This window comes from Vitis riparia, chromosome 11 (genome assembly GCF_004353265.1).
Source record: "Vitis riparia cultivar Riparia Gloire de Montpellier isolate 1030 chromosome 11, EGFV_Vit.rip_1.0, whole genome shotgun sequence".
Lineage (NCBI taxonomy): Eukaryota > Viridiplantae > Streptophyta > Magnoliopsida > Vitales > Vitaceae > Vitis > Vitis riparia.
The window spans coordinates 8,925,937-8,950,099 of NC_048441.1; the positions used below are offsets into that span (position 1 = coordinate 8,925,937).

At 35.4% G+C, this 24,163-nt stretch overlaps 1 protein-coding gene across 1 annotated transcript; it reads right to left on the reverse strand.

Moving 5' to 3' along the window:
* Positions 1-2,956: 2,956 nt before the first annotated feature.
* On the reverse strand, positions 2,957-23,934 carry LOC117924473. The gene is made up of 4 exons (XM_034843088.1): positions 23,690-23,934; positions 23,446-23,601; positions 4,327-4,482; positions 2,957-3,408 (listed from the first exon to the last, which is right to left on the reverse strand). The coding sequence occupies exons 1-4, from the start codon at positions 23,853-23,855 to the stop codon at positions 3,380-3,382; spliced, it is 507 nt and encodes a 168-aa protein (XP_034698979.1). The 5' UTR covers positions 23,856-23,934; the 3' UTR covers positions 2,957-3,379.
* Positions 23,935-24,163: the final 229 nt, after the last annotated feature.

Here is a 24,163-nt window from a genome sequence, read left to right on the forward strand (position 1 = left end):
AGTCTGAAATTAAAGTTCAATCTCTATCAAACTGGTAGTTGTAGGAGAGAAAAATGCTCAAAATTCACATGGTTAGGTGGAATAACCATCACACGACAACAATGTGTTTTTTTACATTAGATGCATGTTATTTGTATAAAGAATGAAGAAAAGTCGGAAGTGACTACTAAAGATTTGGAACTCTTTAAAGACTTCAGAAATTATGAGTTTTATCAAAAACACTTATATAGATACATCAGAAAAGGTAGTTTTGAAAAGACTAACGCCTATCATGTGGTAACCTAAGATCTCTTCAACTGAATTTTGTATTACTAATTCCCCCAATTTTTATAATTTTGTGTTAGTAAATCGGTATATAAGTCAATTGCCCAAAGGTTAGAGGGTAATGGGGATGGAGGAAATTAAAGGAGCGAGAAGCAGTGAGGGAGGTGAATCGGAAGAAGTGGCGTGCATGGACGCATGTAGAGGGTGTAGGTCAATTTGTAGGGGGGAGTAGGTGTTTGAAAGTGGCCAACCAACAGCCTAGCCCAGATTAAGATTGAAGTGAAATGGCATTATTGTTCATGAGAGAGAGAGAGAGAGAGAGAGAGAGAGACGGGGGGGAGGTGGGAAGATATATCATTTTCTTCAACCCTTGCAATTTAATGTCACACACGTGCAACACCCCTGTCCCAGATGGGGTCCTCGCCCTTTACATATTCATGCATTTCGCTCTTCCTTTCACTTCATTGCACTCCCCACCAACATGTGGCCATCCTTTTCCTCTTCTTCTACTGCTACTATTACTTCTCCCACTTTGCCATATATATGTGTGTATACATATATAGATAGATATATATGGACCATAGATTTACACAGTATACCATCCTTACAAGAAAAAGAAAACAGGTCTTTTAGACGCTATCTTTCTCTTCTGATTTGGCTTTCCAAGTCAAACAGTAGCGTGTAAGGACTGAGGAGACTGCCTTATCCAATCATGCAACTGAGAGATTGTGCAATGTGGGAATAGATCATGGGTCTTGTAAAGTGGGACCGCCGTAGTTAATGGTTGAAGTGGCCTGGTACTACTGCTAGTATACAATGTTGGATCTCATTCATTCTACATGTAGCTCTTCATGCATTAGTGTTTTAGCTGTGAGAGTGGAAGAAATATGGGCCTCTATTAATACATAGTACATTATTGAGAAGCATGGTTACATAATTGAAGGATATAGCCGTTGGAAGACATAACCACCGTCATTATTGAAGTCTAATGGCATCAATTGATGTTGAAAGCGATTAAGTCACGCCATGTCTCTCCTAATCTTCACCAAATCCCCTTGGATGTCTTTTGTTTATGAATTTTTCACTATTTTGTCCGACTCTTCTCAAATTCATTTCTTCCTCAGCTCTCATCTTTTTGTACACCACCAGTTTTAGTGAGAGGGAGAGAGAGAGAGAGAGAGAGAGAGCAAGAGGAGGAGGAAAAAAAATAAAGAAAAAAGAAAAAGACGTCCAATATGGGATCCAGCAAAATTTACCGTGACAAAATGAAACATTGTAAGCAAATATCAACCATATATTATATTCATAAAATACCCTCACTCTTTTTTTTTGGGTTCGTTTCCGCCTTGTCTCTGAAATTGAAAATACGCTTAAAGCAAACTGAACGCTTATCAGCTCAAGTTCCTTGAATTATGAGATTCACACCCTTTTAATCGGGAATAAGAATGGGAATTGTTTTTTATTTTTATTCCCAATTCTAATAAAACATCCAAAATTACATTCATACTGATGGATGAGAAATCTATTTCCATCTACTATTTGAACGTTCCAAACGTGGCCTTCATTTGGCATGGTTCTGTTCGAATCTTGCACCAAAGTCAAGTATAACACAAAAGGGAGAAAACCATTCAGAGTCAAATCACCTTTCTTGATAAATCAGCCACACTAAGTTTTATGGGTTAAAGTTCAAGCCTGAATGCAGTCTCAAGGTAGAGAAAGGCTGAATGTTGGTCACTTGACTACCCAATCCCTCCCTCAGAACTTCATTAGAGGGAGCAAAACCTGAAATCTAAAGTTTAAGCGTTGTTTGCATACAAAGGTTCTGCAGTTTTGAAGTTAAACAGGGTCAAAATTGAGCTCAATCAAGGGCAAATGCATTAGTTCAGACAAAACTAGGCTATAACATTATAAACAACATTCGAGGCCCACCTTTTAAATCAAATATAACTTTGATTCAGACAATACAAGCCAATACAACAAAACTTAGGATAGCTGTGAGTCCCACACTACTTAAGTATCCTGATTTCAGTTCCGTGTCAAAGCATCAAACTAACTAATAACACAATCATAATAATGAAAACAATGACTTGACCAAACTACCAGCACAACTAAAACGATAACATTATTGTGTCACAAAAAGGCTCGTACTACACTCACTGATCAGATCGCCTGAATCAAGTTTGATTAAGCCAGCACATGGTGGCAAAACTGAGTCCCCTGTTTTTTTTTTTTTCCTCCAAATCCTACCGTCAAAGCACCAAACAAACTAGTACATGAGAAGATGCCATAATTGTGTCAAACACACATGCTATGAGCACAATGATTAGATCCCATGAATCTAAACAAGGGCATAGTTCCCTGTGAATGTCAGCTATCTAAACAAAAGTATAGTTAGTTCGCAGTGCATGTCAACTTATCACAAGGATTCTGGTTAGTTTCCAGTGCATGCCGGCTTTTGCTTCCACTATACTGAAGCTCTACTCAATTCAACTTTTTGTCAATGCACGGAAGATTTCTGCTACTAGTTAATAAGCTTTGAGTTTTGAAAAAAATGGGAATTAATGCAAATGTCAGAAGAAAGTTTTCTAGGGGCCCATTTCTAATATCTTCCAACCGAAAAGCCGCAAAACTTGACAATGGGCTCATGTTGGGCTGGACCAAATCTAAGCCCGACTACAAGAAAACGGACTCCTGCGAAAAATATCAAAACCATTGGGACAGTAACACTACATGTATTTTCCTTCATGCTCAGGACAACAAACAGCAGCAAAAGTTCAAAACAATGGTTTCAGATCCCATTTACATTAGATAAAAGAGAGCAGACATGTGAGCACAAAACAGTAGGAACTCTGACCAAAGACCATACATACATCAGTACCCCTTGCCCATGGAATTTTAGTCATCCAAGCAATGTACATTAAAGACGCAACAGTGGTCTTTCTCCACAATGAGATTCCGACGTTGTGGCTCTAATAATGTACCTTAAAAGTGCAATAGTGGTCAACTTCACAATCAGCATCTGTAGCAGTGACTTGAGCATCCCTTTCCTGTGTCAAGGAACAAAACCAGTGTGCTCTTTGCAGCCTTCCACGACAACAATAGATGGATGCAATTATCATGGTTTTAAACTAATTGGGGATTTTCCTGGTGGCAAATCAAACCACAAATATCAGTAACCCAAAACTAACAAATCAAACACAAAAAAACTGATATTTTTGCTGATATTTCCATTGAAATATTGATAATTTGGGAGTATATCGAGAGGTTAAAAAAAATTTACAAGATTTCTTCAGAATTTCCAGATACTTTGGTAATATCTTGGGAAAATATTAACATTTCCCTCATGACCAGTTCTGGCCTATCTTTACTGTTTCTGATGATAACTTTTGAGCTCTAACGGCCAGTTAGACCCCAAATTTTTATAAATAAGTTCCCCCCTCATATTCCTCTCATTTGGCTTCCATCATCATCTTCTAACTCTGGAGGTCATAATTTGGCATTAAATATAAAATGTTTTTAAATACTAGAAGTAAATGAAATAAAACTTTATCTCCACATTAATATTCAGTGTTTGACTTTCAAAAGTCATATTTGTTATCAGCGCATATTGTAATATTGATTAATGACACCAATTTTATCATACATATTGTATTTTATGATTAAAAAAAAAAACAAATTCAATATATGCATTATTAATTGTTTTATTTTTCAAATTTTCCATATTTTGAGGTAAATTTTCGTGATTTCTTTAATTTTCACTAATCAAAATTTCTATAAAATTGAACCACTGATATTTTCATTGATTTCGATATTTTCATCCTTTGATGCAATCAAAGACTCTTAAATCAACAACCTTATGCATAATAGAACAAGTTTGTTTTGTTGTTGGTGGTGGTGGTTTTCCATTTTTTTTCTCTTGTCCTTCTTGTTTTCCTCTATACTTTATTTATAATAAAATATTATAATTCCAAATTCCCCAATTCACTAGCTATATATGAATGCCTCTGAAGATTAATAATGAATTAATTGGACAGGGTCAATTCATGTGGTAAAGAATGTGACCTGACAAGACTGAGGATCGACAGTTTTGGTGAACCACATGCTTCACCATTACCCGGTGCCTACGAGTTTGTTGCCTAGCTTGCTGCTCGGTTGGTTGGCTGCTTTTCTTAGTTATTTTCCTTGTCGAAATGTCTGTGCTTATGCTTTTGATGTAACCTGAAATTTAAAACAAAATAAACAAACAAATAATAAACAACAGTAATATATTCTGAAACTTACAAAATTCATGAATTTTCTGGAAGCCCATTAACTAGCTAATAAGCATCAATGTATTTGTATAAGGCCATCATGGCCTATCATTTTATCTTCTCTAAGAGGGCATTAGGTAAATCAACTTGATGACTTAAAGTGACTTAATAACTGAAGTTCCTAAGTTGGTAAGTAGATTAAGCATAATTTGTAAAATAACTTAATATGACAATTTAAAGTTAAAAATGACTTTTTTAAAAATATTTGAGTCAAAATGGTTATTTATTCTTAATCCCAAATTTTTTTGTCTTATTTGCCCATATCTAATGAAAACATATTTCACAATCATGACTCCAAATCTATGACTTATTTTTCATAGTAAATATTTTAAGGTTATCTTATAAATTTAAGATACTTTTAAGTATAGATGTTTAATAAACAATACAATAAATATTAATTAAAATTTTTAATAACACCTATTAATTACAACTAATGGGGTAAATATGTCAATTTAATAACTTAAAATAAATTTTAAATTAGTTTCACCCAACAACCTTAGTACTTAAAGTAAAAGTTAACAATTTAAAAATAATTTAACTTAAAAGTCAACTTGAATCATTATGTAATAAATATTAAATTTTATCAAACAACCACTAAGGATTGTACATGGTTCAAACAAGACTCAGCTTGAAGCATTCCAGCAGGTCCTAGGGGAGCCAAAGCTACAGGACTCTCCAGGATAATCATGGAGGGAGACTCATCATGGGGTAATAATGCTTCTGATGGTCCATGGAGACATTTGTATTTTAAGGAGATAGGTTTTAAGATGCATGCTAATATATAGAGACCTAAGAAGACGGCCTTATTCTTGATTGATATCTCCAATCAAGCCTATCCAATAAAAGCTCTTGTTTCTCACAAATTGGAAGTTTGTTGATGAGTTTTCCAACAAGAAATTTATTAAGTGCATCATACGGGTGCTGCTCGGCAGCTAACAATATTCTCAAAACAACAAGATAGCAACCATGACTAAGAAGCAGCCCCGGGGCCTTCAAGATGACTAGTTGGTCATCTCTGATTGTAATCATGGTTCATTTTTTTACTTTTGTAGGTAAAGGAAGAGAGAGAGAGAGAGAGAGAGAGAGAGAGAGGGAGAATAATTTGCTTTATTCAGGTATGGACCAATCTCCATGATAAATCACCTTGAGAATACAAGTAACTCTACAATATTACACAGTTCACAAAATATGATTTTATTGTATTCTCCATTTGCACGGTAACACGCAACTTAGCACCACTGCTTTAATTTATTGGACATTCTTCAAAACCATTACCACATATTGTCATGTTACACACACGATTTAGCTTAAAATATATGGACTGCACAAATACAAGATGTAGCTTAATTACATGGACCTCCTCCGATTTTCAAATGGAGATTAACCTCTTCACTCCATTGAGAATAAAGTAAAATTAGATTATTAACCTTGTTTCAGCTATTTGTATTTCTCCAGCAAGACTTCACTCACTATTACTGAAGAAGTTGAATATTGGGTATTGAAATAACTAGATTGCCACATATTTGACCAAAAACCAGTTAAAGGACCAAACATATTGATTTTAGGACACATTTCATCAGAGACGTGATTCAGAAAGTGCTATTTTAGTGAAGATTACTAAAAAGAAGAATTCACCCAATATAGTGACTAAGCCTATCATCTAGAGTGAGTTATTTTCCTACAATATCTTTCCTTTCCACTTTCAAAATCAAAATTTACAGGTAATGGATTTTAAGTTTTTAACAACAAAAAATAGATTCTTATGCCAATAGAAAATAACAAAGAACACTTTCCTGTCCAAGAACCCACTCTCAAGTTGGAACAAAATGACTCTTCTACAAAATATAGTTAAAACAGAAAGGCCCCAAAGAGGGGCTTAACTCATGTGTATAAGGCACATAAGAGGAACCAGAGAAGTATCAACTTAAAATTTTCAAAATTAATAAATATAAAATAAAAAAATAAAGACAATAAAAAATAAAAAATTATAATTAGAAATTAAAAAATAAAATAAACTAAAACAAAATAAAAAGGATGGAGGAACAAAGAAAAAGACAAGGAAAAACCAATCCAATCTCCTTAAATAAATCTCCAGAAAGTCAAAGAAAGGCATATAATGGGGAAATAACAATTGAATGAACCATGAGAAAAGTAAACCTAGAGAGCTATTCTTAGATTATGGCAGCCTACTTTTGTAATAATCAAATATTCACATGTTCCTATACTTGATAATGCACCAAGATTTGCAAATGAGAACAGCCTATACATATCACTCCTAGAATAGACCAAGTAATCCACATAGCCTTTCTTCCTTTATAATGTAGTAGCAAATGAACACCTGACTGGTTATGGTCTTATGGCCTTCTCACATCATCCTTCACTCATACAAACACTCAAGCACCACTATTAACTCCCTCTCCCAGCCTTCCATTGCCCTAAAGAACCTTTGATCCAATGCTCTTTCCTCCCAACAACTCAAATAACCTCCTGGCATTTCCCACCCCTCAACCCAAAAACAAAGATTGCTTCCTTGTCCATTCCAATGATGAAATTATGAAATGTCCTCAAATGGAATCTCTACAAGAAGTAAGTATCATGCAAAAAGGTCATGCCATTAGCCACAATTACAACAGCATGAGCCCCTCCTTTAGGAAACACAAATCCTTTCAAAATACCTTCTTCACAAACTTACTCTATATTGACCCCTTTGTCTCCTCTTAGGTACAAGCTATATTAACTCTTATCACGCTTCCACTGCAAAAGAATCCTCCCTGGCAACAAATCTTTTATCATTAGGGATTATGCCCTAGTGGAATGTGGCAGGAAGTTCCACTTCAAAAGCTGTAATGTTAACCTAGTTAGCTCACATTCAATCCAGCCTTCAAGTCGTGGTGTGTAAAGCCACATCAAAATTAAAGTTGGTTATTTTGTCCTCAAATGTAAATATAAGGTGCAAGGGTAAAGTTGGGATTTTTGTGCATAAAAAAAAAAATTTAGAAAGATGTTCTTGAAGATGCACATATTATAAGCTAAGGCAATTAAAATCATATTCCCAAATTTATGGTAGCTAATCCCTTAATAAGCAGATCAAATGGTTATGTTTTCAAGAACCTGATGTCCATATGAATAGGCCTCCTTGACCAACCAAGTAATCAAACACTTGTTTCTGGCAGGTTTTGAAAATAGTTTTAATTTGATTTTCAAAGAAAATCAGTGGTTTCCAACTTATGAAACCTTCGTAAATTTTTTAGTCCACATCCCCTAAGTTTTCTTTGTTCCAAAATCTGTATAAACCCATTAAAATCCATGGGATTTGAAATAAATTATGCTCTCCTTGAATTCTTTTAGAATACAATACGTAAACCCTATTTATACACAATCGGAACAAAGAAATAAATACAAAAAAAGAAAAGCAAAAAAACAAGGGATCTTATTCACCTACCACCTTTATCCTATGATATCTCCTATAAATCATATTTTATCAAAAAAAGAAAAGGAAAAAAATAAATACAAAATTATTTAGAATTTGACAGCACTCCCCTTCAAGTTAGAGGATAGATGTTGTCCCTTCCCCGGTTGCATGTAATTATTTGAAACTAGTGACTAATCAATCATTTGGTCAACACATCTGCAAGTTGCCTTTTTGTTTAAACATAGGGTGTGCAGATCAAACCACTATCGAGTTTTTCTCAATGAAGTGTCGATCTACTTTTACATGCTTTGTTCGATCATGTTGTACTAGATTGTGAGCAATATTGATTGTTTCCCACTTGATTCCTAGATCATCAAAGACATTCTTTATCCATAATAGTTCACGAACCCCACTTGATTCCTAGATCATCAAAGACATTCTTTATCCATAATAGTTCACAAACCCCATGTGTCATAGCTTTGAACTCTACTTCTATACTTGATTGAGCTACTATGAATTATTTCTTACTTCTTCATGTCACTAAGTTGCCACCTAAGAATGTATGGTAACCGGAGGTAAAACGTTGATTTGCCACTACTCCTACCTAATTTGCATCGGTGTACACCCCTAGGCTTAGCTCTTCATTTTTTTTAAAGAAAATTCCTTTTCTTGCAGTAGACTTTAAGTAACGTAGAATCCTATAAATCGCCTCTAAATGGACTTCCTAGAAGAATGCATGAAGTGGCTTATGACACTAATAGCATAGGTTATATCCGACCTTGTGTGTGATAAATAGATTAACTTTCCAATTAGACGTTGATACATTCCACGTTCTATTACTGCATCTTCTTAAGCTTCCCCTAGCTTATGATTTTGTTCAATGGAGGTGTCAATAGGCTTACAACCAAGCATGTCGGTCTCCTTAAGAAGATCTAAAATGTACTTCTGTTAAGAGACAAAAATAGCCTTCCTTGAATGAGCCACTTCAATCCCCAAAAAATACTTAGTCTTCTCAAGTCTTTTATCTTGAATTTTTAGTTAGTTTCTTCTTAAGTCTTTTCTATTTCCGCATAGTCATCTCCTATCACAAATATGTTATGAACAGTCTATAAAAAAAAAAAAAAAATATTATGTTATGAACATAAATTATGACAACGGTAAGTTTACCCATATGTGAGCGTTTAATGAAGAGTGTATGATCCCCTTGGCTTTGTCAAAACTCTATACCATTCATAGCTTTTGCAAATCTTTCAAATCATGCTTGGGAAGATTGTTTAGGCCATAAAGCGCCTTTCTTAGTCTGCACACATCATTTTACTTCTGAAGTCTCCATGGAAACCTGGTGGTGTTTCCATATACACATCTTCTTCTTAATCACCATGCAAAAATGCATTCTTAACATCAAGTTGCTACAAAGACCAACCAAAGTTAGCTACCAAGGATAGTAATATAGAATGGTATTCATCTTTGCTATTGCAGCAAATGTTTCTTGGTAGTCCATCCCATAAGTTTGCATACACCCCTTAGCCACCAACCTAGCCTTGTATCTCTCCGACGCCCCATCAACTCTATATTTAACAATGAACACCCATTTACATCCAACCAGTTTTCTCTCTATGGTAATTCAACTATTTCCTAAGTTTGGTTTTTCTCAACAGCTGACATCTCCTTGTCCATGGCTTTCCTCCATTTCTTACTTCTAAGTGCTTCTTGGCCTGTTTGAGGGATATCAATATGATTTAATTGGTAAGGAAGGCTCTATGTGATGGGGATAGGTTTTCAAATGAAATAATATTATAGAGACCGGGTGTTGAGTGCATTTTCTGGTAGCTTTCCTAAGGGCAATTGATAAATGCAGATCATAAAACACTTTTGAATCTTCATTCTGAACAAATTGATCATGAGTTTTTGGTGAGAGCAACAAATTTGAAGTAGGAGAAATGACACTACAAACAAAATTAGTGGAGTTTGTGTGTTCATTACTGGGCTCAGGTTCAGACTCTTAAGCTTACATTCGATCCAGTTAAGATTGTTTCTATCTAAAGTAAACCTGTAGTGGTATGTCAATCACAGTAACTCCCCCTTGCTCCATTTCTTATGAAGGTTCTTAACCAAATGACAAGGAGGTAGAACCTATAGGTGAGACCTTAGGTGAAAGAAGCATGAATTCAAAAAGTACAGTCAAATTAGGCAAACCATAAGAGAGAAACTTATCTTCATCTAAGCTCTCCCCTTGAAGGTAAGTATTAGGAAAAAAATTATTGATTTTTAGTAAAAGTAACATCCATGGTTGTAAAAAAATTTCAAGAAGCAAGATGATAACATCTATAACCCTTTTTGGTTGGAGAGTATCCCATAAGCATACATTTTAAAGCTCGAGGATTTGTTGCAATTTGGAGGATAGATATGGACAACGACATGCAACCAAAAACTTTGGGAGGAAGTTTACTAAAGCTATTGAAATGCGGGAAAAATTTTGGAAGTGTATCCAATGGAGTTATATTTGTTAGGAAGTGTCCCAAATTCCTAATTAGTATAGATTCCTTTTTGTAAAGAATATTATATAGAATATTTCTAGGTTGATATATTATTGTAATATTAGACTTCCTTATAGAATAAGGAAGGTTGTTGGAAATATCTCTATAAATATTCTAGGTCATGAGGGGAAAAAGTTATGAGATGGAGATGGGCCTGTAGAGACTATACAAAGTGGATAGAGATGTGAGGAAGAACGGGAGGTACCCAGTGGAGCGAGATGACTTGTAGTAAGGTATGGATACAAGGAGTGGGGAAACATGGGATGTTTCGGGAACCCAATAGTTGTATCTAGTTCTGTCCTCTATAATATTCTCTATTGTATAGTGGAATCATTATCTCTCATCCGTGGACGTAGGCATGGTTGGTCGAACCACGTTAAAACCTCGTGTACCATATGTGTGATTGTTTTATCTTTGTGTTCTTGAAATAACATTGTTGGCATCAAAGCTTTCGTTGGCACTACAATATTTTCAAGAACTTTTGAGGGTAGTTGGTTAATCAAATGAGTTGCAATTAAGATAACTTTTCTTCAATATGATTTAGGCATATTTTTCTAAAAAAATAGCTTGAGAGATTTCTAATGGATGTATATTTTTCCATTCGCCCACATCATTTTGTTTTGGGGAATTAATACATGAAGATTGGTGTATAATCCTCCTTTTTCATCTCTCCCATCATCAGATTTAATTGGTTTTATTTTAACTTCAAACTATGTCCTAACCATTTGCTGAAAGATAGGAAACATAAAATTAACATTTGATTTGTTTTTTATGAGATATAACTAATTCACCATAGTACAATCATCGATACAAAACACAAACCATGTTGTTCCAAAAAGACTTGGGATTCCAAAAGGACACCAAACATTAGTATGAATTAACAAAAAAGGCAATGTTGATTTTGTATTACTTAAAGGAAACCGAACACGATGATGTTTAGCAAATTGACAAACCTCACAATGAAAACTATTAAAAGCATTTTTTTGAACAAAGAAAAAAAATAGATGCCCTAGACAAAGATGATGCAACCATATTTGGGCTTTATTCCATGAGAATTTTTCGAAAAAATAAGAGTGGCATACAATCACCCTTGCCAAAATTGGATCCAAGCAGGTCCAGACTCTCCTATTCCTTAGCATGCCTAATCGTCCTCCCCGTGTCTCAATCCTGAACCACACAATGAGATGGGAAAAAGGTGACTATACAATTCAAATCTTTAGTAATTTGATGAATTGACGAGGTTAGCTGAAAATTTTGGAACATGTAACATGGATTTTAATGTGAGAACTAAAGTTAAAGCAATTTTTCCTTGGACTACCATAGTTGCTAGTATGCCATCAGCAAATTTAATTTTTTCATCCCCAAAACATAGATTATAAGAAGATAAATGATATGAAGAAAAGGTCATATGATCAATAGCACTTGATTCAATGACCCAAGTACTTGTGAAACAGTCATTTGAAACACTAAGTGTTGAGATTGAACCCCTAAAAACAAGACATTTTGTAACAAAGTCAAGCTTGACTATCCCCTTACTATTCCTTTTACATATTGATATTGATTTGAGCATTCAACCCATATCTCTTTCATTGTACATAATTTGTGTGCATTAAGAGTTACATAGAGGATAAAAGTCTTGGATTCCTTGTAAGTAGATAATTTGTCTACAATCAGTTCATAGATTTGGGCAATCCGGTAGAGATTGTAATTGGAGGGATGACTTATCTTGGCTGTTAGGATGAGTTTCCCCTAGTGAGTGCACTTGTGTATGTGATGCACACTAGACAGAACGTACGATGAATCATGATGTAAGGCTATCAATTATCATGATTCACCTACTATACTGCATGGACTCTTAACCTTGAGAGTACATTGAGATTGTGTCAAAATTAACAAAAGGTTTTGACCAGTAGGTGAAACTTTAAAATGATCATATATCTTTATGAATTGGGTAATTGTTGATGAAGGTTGGTGGCAATAAGTATTCTCAATAAAAGCACCATGATATCTCCTAGTATTGAAATAATGTGTCTCATTAGTTGATCCAAAGGACATGTGATCATGAAATTTGTGACCGTAGTAATTCCTTTAGTGGAATTTGACATATGCTTCTTGTCGTAGTAATAAGTGAGATTCATAACTCAATAATTGGAGAAGTAATCTTGATAGGTGATGACAATACCTTGTTAGATTAGGAACACCAACTCACGAGGGGTTTGTATGTGGTGAATAGTAGGTCACGAATCTAAGCCTTGTCTTGTTGTTATTTACATAAGGTACTAAAGTATAGTATATTCTCTATAGTGAGATGTTGAATCAACTTCAAAATTGAATTCTAAGAGAGTCAATACTCCTATGGGTCCTAGTGGCCTCACTCTGAGCTCATAACTATATTGACATGGTTTATAAGGGTTGGTTTGGCTCGTGGTTTACTCTTGTGCATAAGAGCATTTTGGTAATTATGCAAGGTTAGATAGGGGATAGTGAATAAGGTCTCTAAATTGTCCTAATTGATTAATTAGATAACCCTGTGTAGTTAATTAATTAATTAAGACCCCTTTTGGACTAGATTGAGTGATCTAAGTCCATGTGGACTTAAGTCACTTAAGCCCAATAAGGGAATCTTATAATACTCTTTTATGGATTAGGGTTTCCTAATGGCCTTTCGACTGTTGTCTCCTAGATCCAAAGAGAGAGAGTCTAAGCATCCACCCTTCCAAAGTTCACTCTTCAAAGTGCTATGGACATGGTTCGAGTCATAGAGCAAAAAACTTTGGGTGTATGAGACTTCTAAAGTATTCGAGCAAGTTCTTTATTGGATGAATTTTGATTTGGGAACATCCAAATCCAAGTATGAGTGTTATCTCTCGATCTATAGTTAATAATGGTTTTTTGTCATTTTATTCCACTATGACAGATTTAGAAATCCCTAAGGATAGATACATGCACCCAATGAGATCCAGGGCATGGGATTGGAGTAATTCGAGGTTCCCAATACCAAGAACATGAGAAATTAGATGCTTACTTGATTAAGCAAGAGAGCATAAAACAGTAAACTTATCCATTGAAGTCAAAAGACTACGAAGACTACGAAGCCTCTTAATTAGAAAAACAGTCCTTTTAAACACCAAAAACATAAGAAATTGGGTACTTGATTAGGAAAGAGACCATGAAGTAGTAGGCTTATCCATTGAAGTCAGAAGGCTATAGAGCCTCTCAATCTCTTCTCTGTTTAATATACTAACATTTGAATCGTTAGAAGCTGAGATTTTTGGTTTGGAATTCTCTTTTAGATTGAGCGATATGGGCTTGACCATTCCGTTGTCCAAATTGTGCATATCGATTTCCATTCCCTCTACCAAATGATTGTGGCTTTCCATAGAATTTCCAACATGTATGCCTCGGTTTTTTGCAATAGACACCACAAACCATTTTTGTTGATTGGCAATCTAGACACTTCACTTATTCCATAATTGTTGTTTGGCAATGTGGAGTTTGGCTTCATGGTGACAAGAGCTGAACCTTCTGTTATTGGAGTGTCAAGCATAACACTCCTTCCTTCTTCTGCTCTTATAATGAAGAAGACTTCATTTAAGGAGGTACATCTTCCTTTCAAGGACCTGAATCTTAACTTGATCATATTCCAAATTAAGACTCACTAAAAAATCAAATATCCTTTCCCTTTCAACATATTTGAGAATCATGGCAACATCTTCCCTACACTTCATCTTAATATTCTGATAGTAATCTAATTCTAGCCATAAGCTTTTCATGATATTATATTATTTAGTAACAGAAAAAGTACCTTGCTTGGTAACACTAATCTTGGTCTTTATTTCGTAGATATGGCTAGCATCCCTTACTTTGAAGTATATTTGCCTAATAATCTCCCAAATATCCTTAGCTATCATCAAGAACATGCATGTCTCGTTCATCTTTGGTTGCATTGAATTCCATAACCATGAAAAACATTGTGTCCTCTTCATCTCATACAATGAACTTTGGATTTTCACTTGGGACATGTCCAATTAAATGACTTAGTTTTCTTTTTCCCTCCAAAAACATTCACACCAGTAGAGACCACACCAAATAATTATGGTCACTAAGTTTTAATGGATTTTGTAGATTTTGATATTCTACATAAGGGTTATTGCTAGTCAAGTTGGGAGCAAAGTTTGAAGATAGGATGATTTTTGATATGTCAAACATATTAGAGCAAATCAGTAATAATTTTTGTAAATCTAGGAGGGGGAAATTTTATAAGGCTATGTAGACCAAAAAATTCAAAGGAAGGAGATAGGCATCAATGAGTTTTGCTGCTAGCAAAGGTCTACAAGTGCGGCAAAATTCTCCACAATTAAAGGCTAAGAAAAGAAAAAAAACAAAAAAAAACCTAGGATGCAAAAGAGAGCCCTATGTCACAGGATGCTTCAAATGACCCTCCCCATGGGCTTATATAAGAGGAGGGAAGCTTCTGGAGACTCCTGGAGCCATCTACACTAAGCCATTGGTGGGAAGAGTGTGGAAGGTTCTAGAAATGCCTAGAGATGTCCACACATCTCTACACTATGGTGGAAGGCATGAGAGAAGTCCAGGGCTTTCTAGAGAATTCTAGAGATTTCTTGTACATAAGGATGTACATAGATTAGTGTAGGGAGTTCTAGAATATTCTTGATTTGTAAGGAACCCTCCAAGGTTCCAGAGAGTTCCCTTGGTGCCTATAAATAGGTGAGGGCCTCATTTGGCCAAGGCACCACCCAAAATCACTTCCTAATCAAGCAAGTGAGCGTCCAAGCACTTGTAAAGGCTTTCTTGAGTTAATAAGAGCTTCCATTCTTTAAGGAGTTGCCTACCAAGCTTCTTAAGCTTTTGAGTCGCGAGTGTCTTAGCCGAGTGAGCTAAGTATGGGAGCAAGGCTGACTTAGCAAGATCAAGCGTCTTGGCTTGTCTAAGTGCCGCACGAGCTTAGTGAACGACTAAGTCCGTGACACCTAGCTCTAATACCATGAAATAAATTCTGCTCTCCTTGAATTTTTTTAGAATACAATATCTACTTCCTATTTATACACAATTGGGGATTAGATTCCCTTAAAATCTCTCCTATAAATCAAGGATCCTATTTACCTACCTCCTATTATCCTATAGTATCTCTCATAAATCATATTTTACCAAGAAAGAAAAGGAAAGAAATAAATACAAAATTATTTAGAATATGTCAACAGGATCTTTCTTTCTTTTTTTTTTTCTTTTTTCTTTTAGAAAGACAAATAGAGCTAATTTTCAAGGAGATCTCATTGTTCTTGGTCCTTAAGGTTATCATCATCTAAGGTTGAATGTAGATTTATTGGGATTTTGAAAATATATTACCGTACTCTCATCTCATTATATGCAGTTCATGATCAGCTCTTTAGGGTGAAAATGAAATCCTTGGTGAAGTTCTAAGGAGGCTAATAAGGCTAGGCTTGGGTGGAGTATGAAATGACAAACTGAGTTCATATGCATCCTTGAGAAGAGGTTAACAAACATCATTGACCTGTTAAGCCTTGAAGCGTTTCAAAAGGTGAACTCAAGTCCTATGACTAGACCGAGATCACTTAATTCAATGAAAGTTTTTATTTGATTTTAGTGGAACCTAGGTTAGTGATTTTTCCCTATGAATAGGTAGAAAGAACTTTGAAGGAAGGTTTCCATGTGATTTTGCATCTTGCTCCCTTTTATTTTTTTCGCCTTGTGGTTGAATTGCGAAATCAAATAAATCATACTAATGGATGAATGTGAAAAATGTTTATAATTTGAAACGATATATTCAACACCCACAACCTACACCTAACAAGGGAATCTAAACCAAAGCAAGCTTTTTTCTCTTTCTTTTGCAAATCTTCACATCTGCATCTCTAAAGTTGCATTTTATTTCACAATCTATACCCATCCCCCTTCATTTTCATATATGAATCATTGAATCCTGATAATGCCAATAGAATAAGTTGGACAATTCTAGAAACTGTTCGAAAGGAAATAGGCAGCTTGGAGCCAATATCAAACAAAGGAGCTGGGAGATTTACAAATCAATTAATCAAGCATTAGAAGACTTGGAAAATTATGAAATGTGTGGAATTAATGTCAAAACCTAGAAAACAGAATATGGAATATAACTTAGAAGCTTTTACTGATTCCAAATGAGGCCTAGGATCAGAAAATGTATGATAACAAATTGATGTCTAATTTATTGTTTCATGCTAGGGCACAAAAAACATGCTCAAGGGAGCAGTTTGGATAGGTTCACCATCAAGTAACAAAGATCCACAACTGTAGTATGCCAAGGAACATTATACATATGTTCTGAAAACCATGTAACTTGTATTGATATTTTCATCTGTTTAATTAACAATGAACATTTTTTGGTCTCAAATAATGTAGATTCAATAACTTATTTTGGAAGTATGTAAATTAGACTTAGGCCATTTGTTGTTTGAACTCTAGACTGGGAATATAAAATTACATTTTTAATTGCAACCATATGATTTGATTCTAAGGACATGCTATGTTTTATATAAGACTCATGTTATTTGTTTGACACTAGTTAGCATCAAATGAGATATCCCTCGGAGATGACCACAATGCACTGGACCTCAGCAACTAGGAGATAAGAGGCCTTCAGGACTGTCACTCCTGTTTGCTCATCACTAATAGGAACAACCATGAGGTTGTCCACCTTGTTTGGCCTTGGCTTTGGAGGGCAATGTTTTTAGCCTTCAGTCCCCCCACTGATGATGCATTCTTTTTAGACCCATATTAGGATGGTTGTTTATGAGGGAACCAAAGAATTTGAGAAAAACCATAGTTTGAGAAAATAGGATGTCTAAACCCTCTAACAAAGCTAGGAATGATTATATTTGAAAAATTGATGGAATTTTCTTTGAACAGATGTATCTGGTTGACATTATTTGAAACACAATGTTCTTCACTTTGATATTTTGCTCTGAAAAAGACACTTGACCTAACTTGATATAATATCATTCCTTACTAAGTTGTAAGCTCACCCCATTTTCCACCCTTTCAAGTGACCATAAGGTGGATGAGGTGTGAATATGATGACATGTGTTTGAATTTACTCCTAGTTTTAACAAAGGTACAGTTAACACTACTATTTTATATCTATCATTTCTGAGGTCTGACTTGAAGGAATAAGGGTCTTTGACTAATTGTTTGAGCTAGTGGAAAATTGAATCTATATTTTGAGCAATAATAGAAAAGACAATTCAATTCATGAACAAAGACACAAGGTCTTGACGTAGTTCAGCCAACTATCTCTAAATATTTACATCATCTTAAACTCAAGCCCCAAAAAGTCATCTATTCTTCACCCATCAATTTAACATATCTCTATATACATGAGATAGCTTCTACAAGTACAACTTCATTTTTTTAAAAATTTTTTCTTTTCTTATACCAGTAATATTTATAGAGATATTCCCAAATTTTTCCTTATTCAACTAAAAACCTATTTCCCAAAATAAATACCAGAATTGGAGATCTCCTAAACAATATTCTTTTCTAAAAGGGACTCTCCTGAAAGCAAAAGTTAACTTAATAAGGAACTTGAGACTGTTGAAATCTGTGTGATATCAAGATTAATTGGGAAAGATTGTATAATTCTAAACCGTAAATTAGGTAGTTATATTTTTCCATTTAAATCCCTAACTTGTAGGGATAAATTACCTGATTTGTAGGGATCATTAGTTAGTCAACCTTCCTTATTTTTCTTCTATAGTTATTTTTGTATAAATAGGGATCAAATTCTGTACAGTTTGAAGCAGAGAAATACAATTCATAGTTCTCCACATACTATCCAAGCATTTCTGAAACCTACACTCTTGAAAACCTACAACCTTTATAGGCAGAAAAACCACAATCCTGCTTTACTTCCAGCCCTGTTAGAAGCATCCAAAATTAATCCCATCATTACAATAGTTGAAAATCAGTTCATAGAAACTCAACAAAACTCAATAAAAGAGGAACTTCAGAATCTCCATCTCTCGTACCAACTGAATGGCAATAACTATTTCTAATGGTAACAACTGGTAAAGATGTTTTCCAAGGGAAAAGGCAAGCTGACTCATTTGATAGGTACTAGACCATCTATTCCCACATTTATTGAGTGAGATGAAGAAGATTCCATGGTCATGTCATGGTTGTGGAATTCCATATTGCCAAAAATAATGGAAAGTGTAAGTTATTATCAACTACGAAGGAAATTTGGGAAACCATTGGATGAACCTATTAGAAAGTATATGATGTAGTCCAAATCTAAGATCAAGACCAAAATCTTAGGCATCAAACAAGGTAACTTATCCATTATCGAGTACTTTAATATGATGAAAGGTGTTTGGGTCAAATTAGACTATTATCAGAACTTTAGAATGAAGTGTAGCAACAATGCGGTGATGCTACAAAGGATTGTCAAGAGGGAGAGAATCTTTGGATTTCTCACAAGCTTTATTGTTGAATTTGATCAAGTCTGGGTGCAAATTTTTGGGAAGGAAACTCTTCCTTCATTAAATGGTATTTTCTTTTATTATTCAAGCTGAAGAAAGCTGACAAAGTGTGATGCTCAGTCCATTGAAGGATCAACCATGATTTCATCTCGATTAAGTGATGGAACCAGTAAGAATGTTGCCGAAGCTCCAGTGAAGTACACTGATGCAGAATCCTTCAAGGCGAACAACCAAGAGCGTGTATGGTGCACCTACTGCAAGAAACCTTGCCATGCTAGGGAATGTTGCTGGAAACTTCCTGGGAAACAACAAGTAGTAGTGTGTACAAATGCTTTAGAGGCAGAGAGCAGGAGCTAAGTCCACTTAACTAATGTGGAGAATCTCCTCAATGTGGATAAAATTCAAGTTCTAATTGTTTGGACAGAGGAGAAATCAATAGAGAAGAGATAGAAACGCTAAAAAATCTCCTCAATACTCAATAAATGTTCATTGGCTCAAACAGGTAGGTTTCCCAACTCTTGCACCTTTAGCGCCTCAAAAATTGTTTTTGGTAGTTTTTGGGTCATGGACTCAGAAGCAACCAACCACATGACAAATTTCTCTCAATTATTTGTTACTTATAACCCATGTCCTAGAAATAGAAAGATAAAAGTTGTAATTGGATCTTCAGCAACAGTAGCTGGTCAAAGGGAAGTGTTTCTCACCTCCTCTATATCATTAAAATACTTGTTACATGTTCTAAACTATCTGTAAACTTGCTGGCCAAACATCAAATTGCCAAAAAGTTAAATTGTTGTGTAACATCCTATCCTACTCATTGTCTTTCAATTGGATTATGGGGAGGAAGATTGGACATTCTAAAAGCAAAGGACAAACTCTATCTTCTTGAGACCAAGAATGGAAACGATTATCAACCTTGTTTTCCTTACCCATCCAAGAAAATTTATTCCAATAAAAATGAGATTTAGCTTCTTCATTTCTGCCTTGGACATCCAACATTTAGTGAACAATAAGATGTGTCCCCTTCATTGTTTACAATTGTTGATGTTGACTCATTTCGTTGTGATGTTTGTGAGTTTTCCAAACACCACTGTGTTTCATTTCCATTAACCGGTACAAGGTCTTTCTCTCCACTTACTTTAATTCCTTCGGATATTAGGGGACCATAAAAAATTCCCAATATTTTTCAGGTGCAAGATGATTTGTGTCTTTTGTTAATGATTGCACTAGGATAACCTAGCTTTTTCTTTTAAAACACAAATCTGAGGTGGAGTTTTTCCAAATTTTTGGAATTGGAACATCTATTAAAATAAACTCTGTTCAAATTCCTCAAGCATTACATGAGGCACTAAAAGACAAGAATTGGAATCATGCTATGGAGGAGGAAATGAATGCATTGAATAAAAATCATGGGAAATAGTGGGTCTTCCAAAAGGAAAGCAATCTACCAGTGTTTATTGTGAAACATAAGGTTGATGGATCCCTAGAAAGATATAAGGCTAGGTTAGTAGCCAAAGGCTACACTCAAAACTTATGGGGTCGACTATCAAAAGACTTTGGCACTCATGGCTAAAATGAATACTGCTTGAGTTTTCTCATCTTTAACAACTAATCTTGATTGGTGTTTGCAACAGATGTCAAGAATGCTTTCTTGCATGGCAAGCTAAAAGAAGAAGTGCATATGGAGACAAGAGGTGATTTTGACAAGTTTTTTTTTATGGGAACAAGGTTTTTCAGGTTAAAAGAAATTATTGTATGGACTACAACAATCTCCTAAAGCATGGTTTAGATGATTTAATAAAGTGACGAAAGAAATGAGATAGAAGCAAAGCCAAGGAGATCACATGTTGTTCATAGAACAATCAGCCAAAGGAGGTTACAGTGTTAATACTGTACATTGATGATATAATAGTGACAGGTAATAATCCAATGGAAAAAGAGGCACTTTGAAAGAAATTAACACAAGTTTGAGATAACGGAGTTTAGAAAGCTCAAATACATTTTTGGTATTAAAGTGACAAGTTCAATTAGAGAAATTTTTGTGTCACAACAAAAGTAAGATGCTAGGATGCAAGCCGATTGACACCCAATTGAGCCAAACCACAAGCTAAGGGAGGCTAATGATGATGCTATAGTAGATAGAGGTGTGTATCAAAGGTTGGTTGGCAAACTGATCTATTTATCTCACATACATGGCCAAACATAGCTTATGTCATGAGCATAATCAATCAATTTATGCACAATCCAAAAGCAGTACATACGGAGGCAACATCTAGGGTCTTCTGCTATCTGAAGTATACTCCGAGGAAAGTTATAGTGTTAAAAAAAACGAACTATTGTGGATGGAAGTATACACAAACACTGACTGGACATGTTCGATTATAAATATAAAGTCCACCTCAGCGTATTGCATTTTACTAGGAGGAAACTTGGTGACATCGAGAAGCAAAAAACAAATAGTTGTGACTAGATCAAGTGTGGAAGCTAAATTTTGAGCCATGGATCATGGCATTTGTGAGCTTCTATGGCTGAAAATCATCCTTGATGACCTAAAAATCAAGTGGTGTGGTCCTATGAAACCATACTGTGACAAAAAATTTGCCATCAACATTGCTTACGATCTGGTCCAACACAATTGCACCAAACATGTTTAAGTGGATGACATTTCATCAAAGAAAAATCAAAGAGCAATTTGATTTATAGACCTTATGTCTCAACACATGGACAGCTGGAGGACTATTAGTCATATTGGCTGTTTTAAATCCCTGGTTTGTAGGGATTATTAGTTAGTCAACTTTCCTTATTTTTCAGTAGCTAATCTTGTACAAATAGGAATCAATTTTGCACAGTTTGAAGCAGAGAAATACAATTCATAGTTCTTCATGGAGACATCTTCCAACACTTCTAGATTTGAGATGTTAACTCTATGGATGTTTAGTTGGACTAGCAACTTGTTATTTTGGATTCCAATACTGCTCCTAAATTAAAAAAATTTCCACTGCTCAACTTTGGCAAGCTAATGGTGGGTTAGTCATTTATATTTGAGTCTACCCATATGAATTGGTAGTTTGAATTCCATCTTTCCTTCCCAATTCACCCCATAGGCCTTGTAGCCCGTTGGTTTTTAGTATGCTTCTTACAATCCTAGTGCACAGCTGTGAGTTAAAAGAGGAAAGATATGCCTCCACCCTCAGGTCCCGAACCCTAGAATGGCAAACAAAGAAACAACAATAATGGAGAAAGGCAAAAAGATTACTTTTAGTGAGCATGAGTCTCCCCCTTTAAAAGAGAAGATTTTTCCATCCATCTAAAAACTTTTTTCTCAGAATTCAATCACAGTATCCCAAAACTGCCAACAATGGTCTAGAATCAAAAGTATAACTGTTAGCAAGCTCAAGAGGAATATTTGGAAGATCTCCTACACCATAACTTATATGCCTCACCAAGAGACTAGCATTGTCTGAATCCCAAACTAACACCTTGTAACTTTTCCCCATGCTCATCCTTAAAAACCAGAAGCCGCCTTAAAGCAAATAGAAATAATTCAAAGAATCTTAACTGCCCATCGCCCAAAAAAGATAAGCATATCTGCACATTAAATGTTAGGAACTTCTTCAAGAGGAGATCCTCCAGCCCTCACCCTAAAAGCCCTCCAACACTATTTCCTCGAATGCTTGGAGATAAACTTACTTAGACCTTCCATTACCAGAAAAAACAACAATTCCTACAGAGAACCAACCAATCAACAGCCCCCTCACGTTTCCAAAAGTCCCTGAAACTTTCCATTCACCTCTGGTAAGCAATAATGATTCTGATTCAACACAAAACAAGGACAAGGAGAAGAACATGGATTAAGCTGTGGCAAAAACAGAGAGAGACTTATGAACTTAACCACACATAGGCCATAAATTAGAGCAAATAGCAAAAGGGTATTACTGTAGCAGACCTCAGATAGTAGTGTAGCAAGTGTATCACCTTATATTAGAAATTCATGCTTATAAGAATATTTACTCTTATAAAAAATAAAGAAAGTGCATCTGACTGCATGTCTATCACTCCTTGTAAACACTTCATTCTCAAGGATGGACTTGCACATTCAAATATTGTGAAGATAAACAATTTTATTTCCAAGGGAGATACAGAGTTCAATCAATAGTAGAATGAAATGAATTCAACTTGAAAGGAAATCTAAACATGATAAAAAAAATAAAAAAATGATTCTGTATAGTTAAAACAGAATGAAACAAGTTCAAATCCAAAGGTGATCAGGACAAGATGAATAGAATAAATTAACAATTTACATCACAAGAATATTGGGTATCACAGAGTAGCCAAACACTCTGGAACCACTTCTCTATGCCTTCCTATAAGGCTATAATTGCTATGTTTCAATTCTCACAGTATAAGTTTGGAGTGAAAGTAAGCACCTGTCTGAGGAGATTCGATAGCCTTAGCAGCAGGAACATGCATCGGTTGAGTAATAATTAAGGGAGCATACATGTAATTATCAGATTTCAGATACTCCTCCACCTTCTCTAGCAGTGTCCTGTTGTCTTCCTTGATGGGTGTTGTCATTTCCACCCCTGACCCATAATAACATTCTATTAATTTTCCGAAAACCCACTAAACAGGAAAAAAGGGGCAGCAAAAAATGCATGTATAAATGAAAACCTGGGGCAGCAGCAGAATTTGTTGGGTGAAAAATTAAGGGAGCAAACATGTAGGAATCGGATTTAAGATAGTCTAACACTTTCTGCAGCCATTTCTTCTTGTTGTTCTTCCTCATAGGTCTCTTATTCTGGACTCCCGAACCCGAAGCCACTCTTTTCTCGATCATTGATTCTTTCGCTTTGGTTTGTGAATAGCTGGAGGGAGGGCTTTGATGGGCTTTGGTGTGAGGATTGTGGCGGTTGGGAATCTTGGGATCGTTGCTGACAGATGTTTATTGATGAGGACGCTAACGTGTCGTGTTTCGGGGCTATTGCTTTTGCGGAGACTGGTTACAGGTGGCGCCACCAAGACACTAACTGCTAGCGGTTTTGCAGCTCGGGCTCATCTCTAAGGCATCCGTTTGAAAAAGGCCCATTTCCACATAAGAAAAGAGGCCCAGTCGATCGTTGAAAAAGGCCGTCGCTGCTCAACCCA

Bases quoted from the DNA above. Each gene is read 5' to 3' on its own strand.
- LOC117924473 (XM_034843088.1), bottom strand. From the start codon at position 23,855: ATGATCGAGAAAAGAGTGGCTTCGGGTTCGGGAGTCCAGAATAAGAGA. The intron at 23,602-23,689 runs GTTTTCATTTAT...ATTATGGGTCAG, and splicing joins AAATTCTGCTGCTGCCCCAG to GGGTGGAAATGACAACACCC. The intron at 4,483-23,445 runs GTGCTTACTTTC...TTTAAATTTCAG, and splicing joins TATCGAATCTCCTCAGACAG to GTTACATCAAAAGCATAAGC.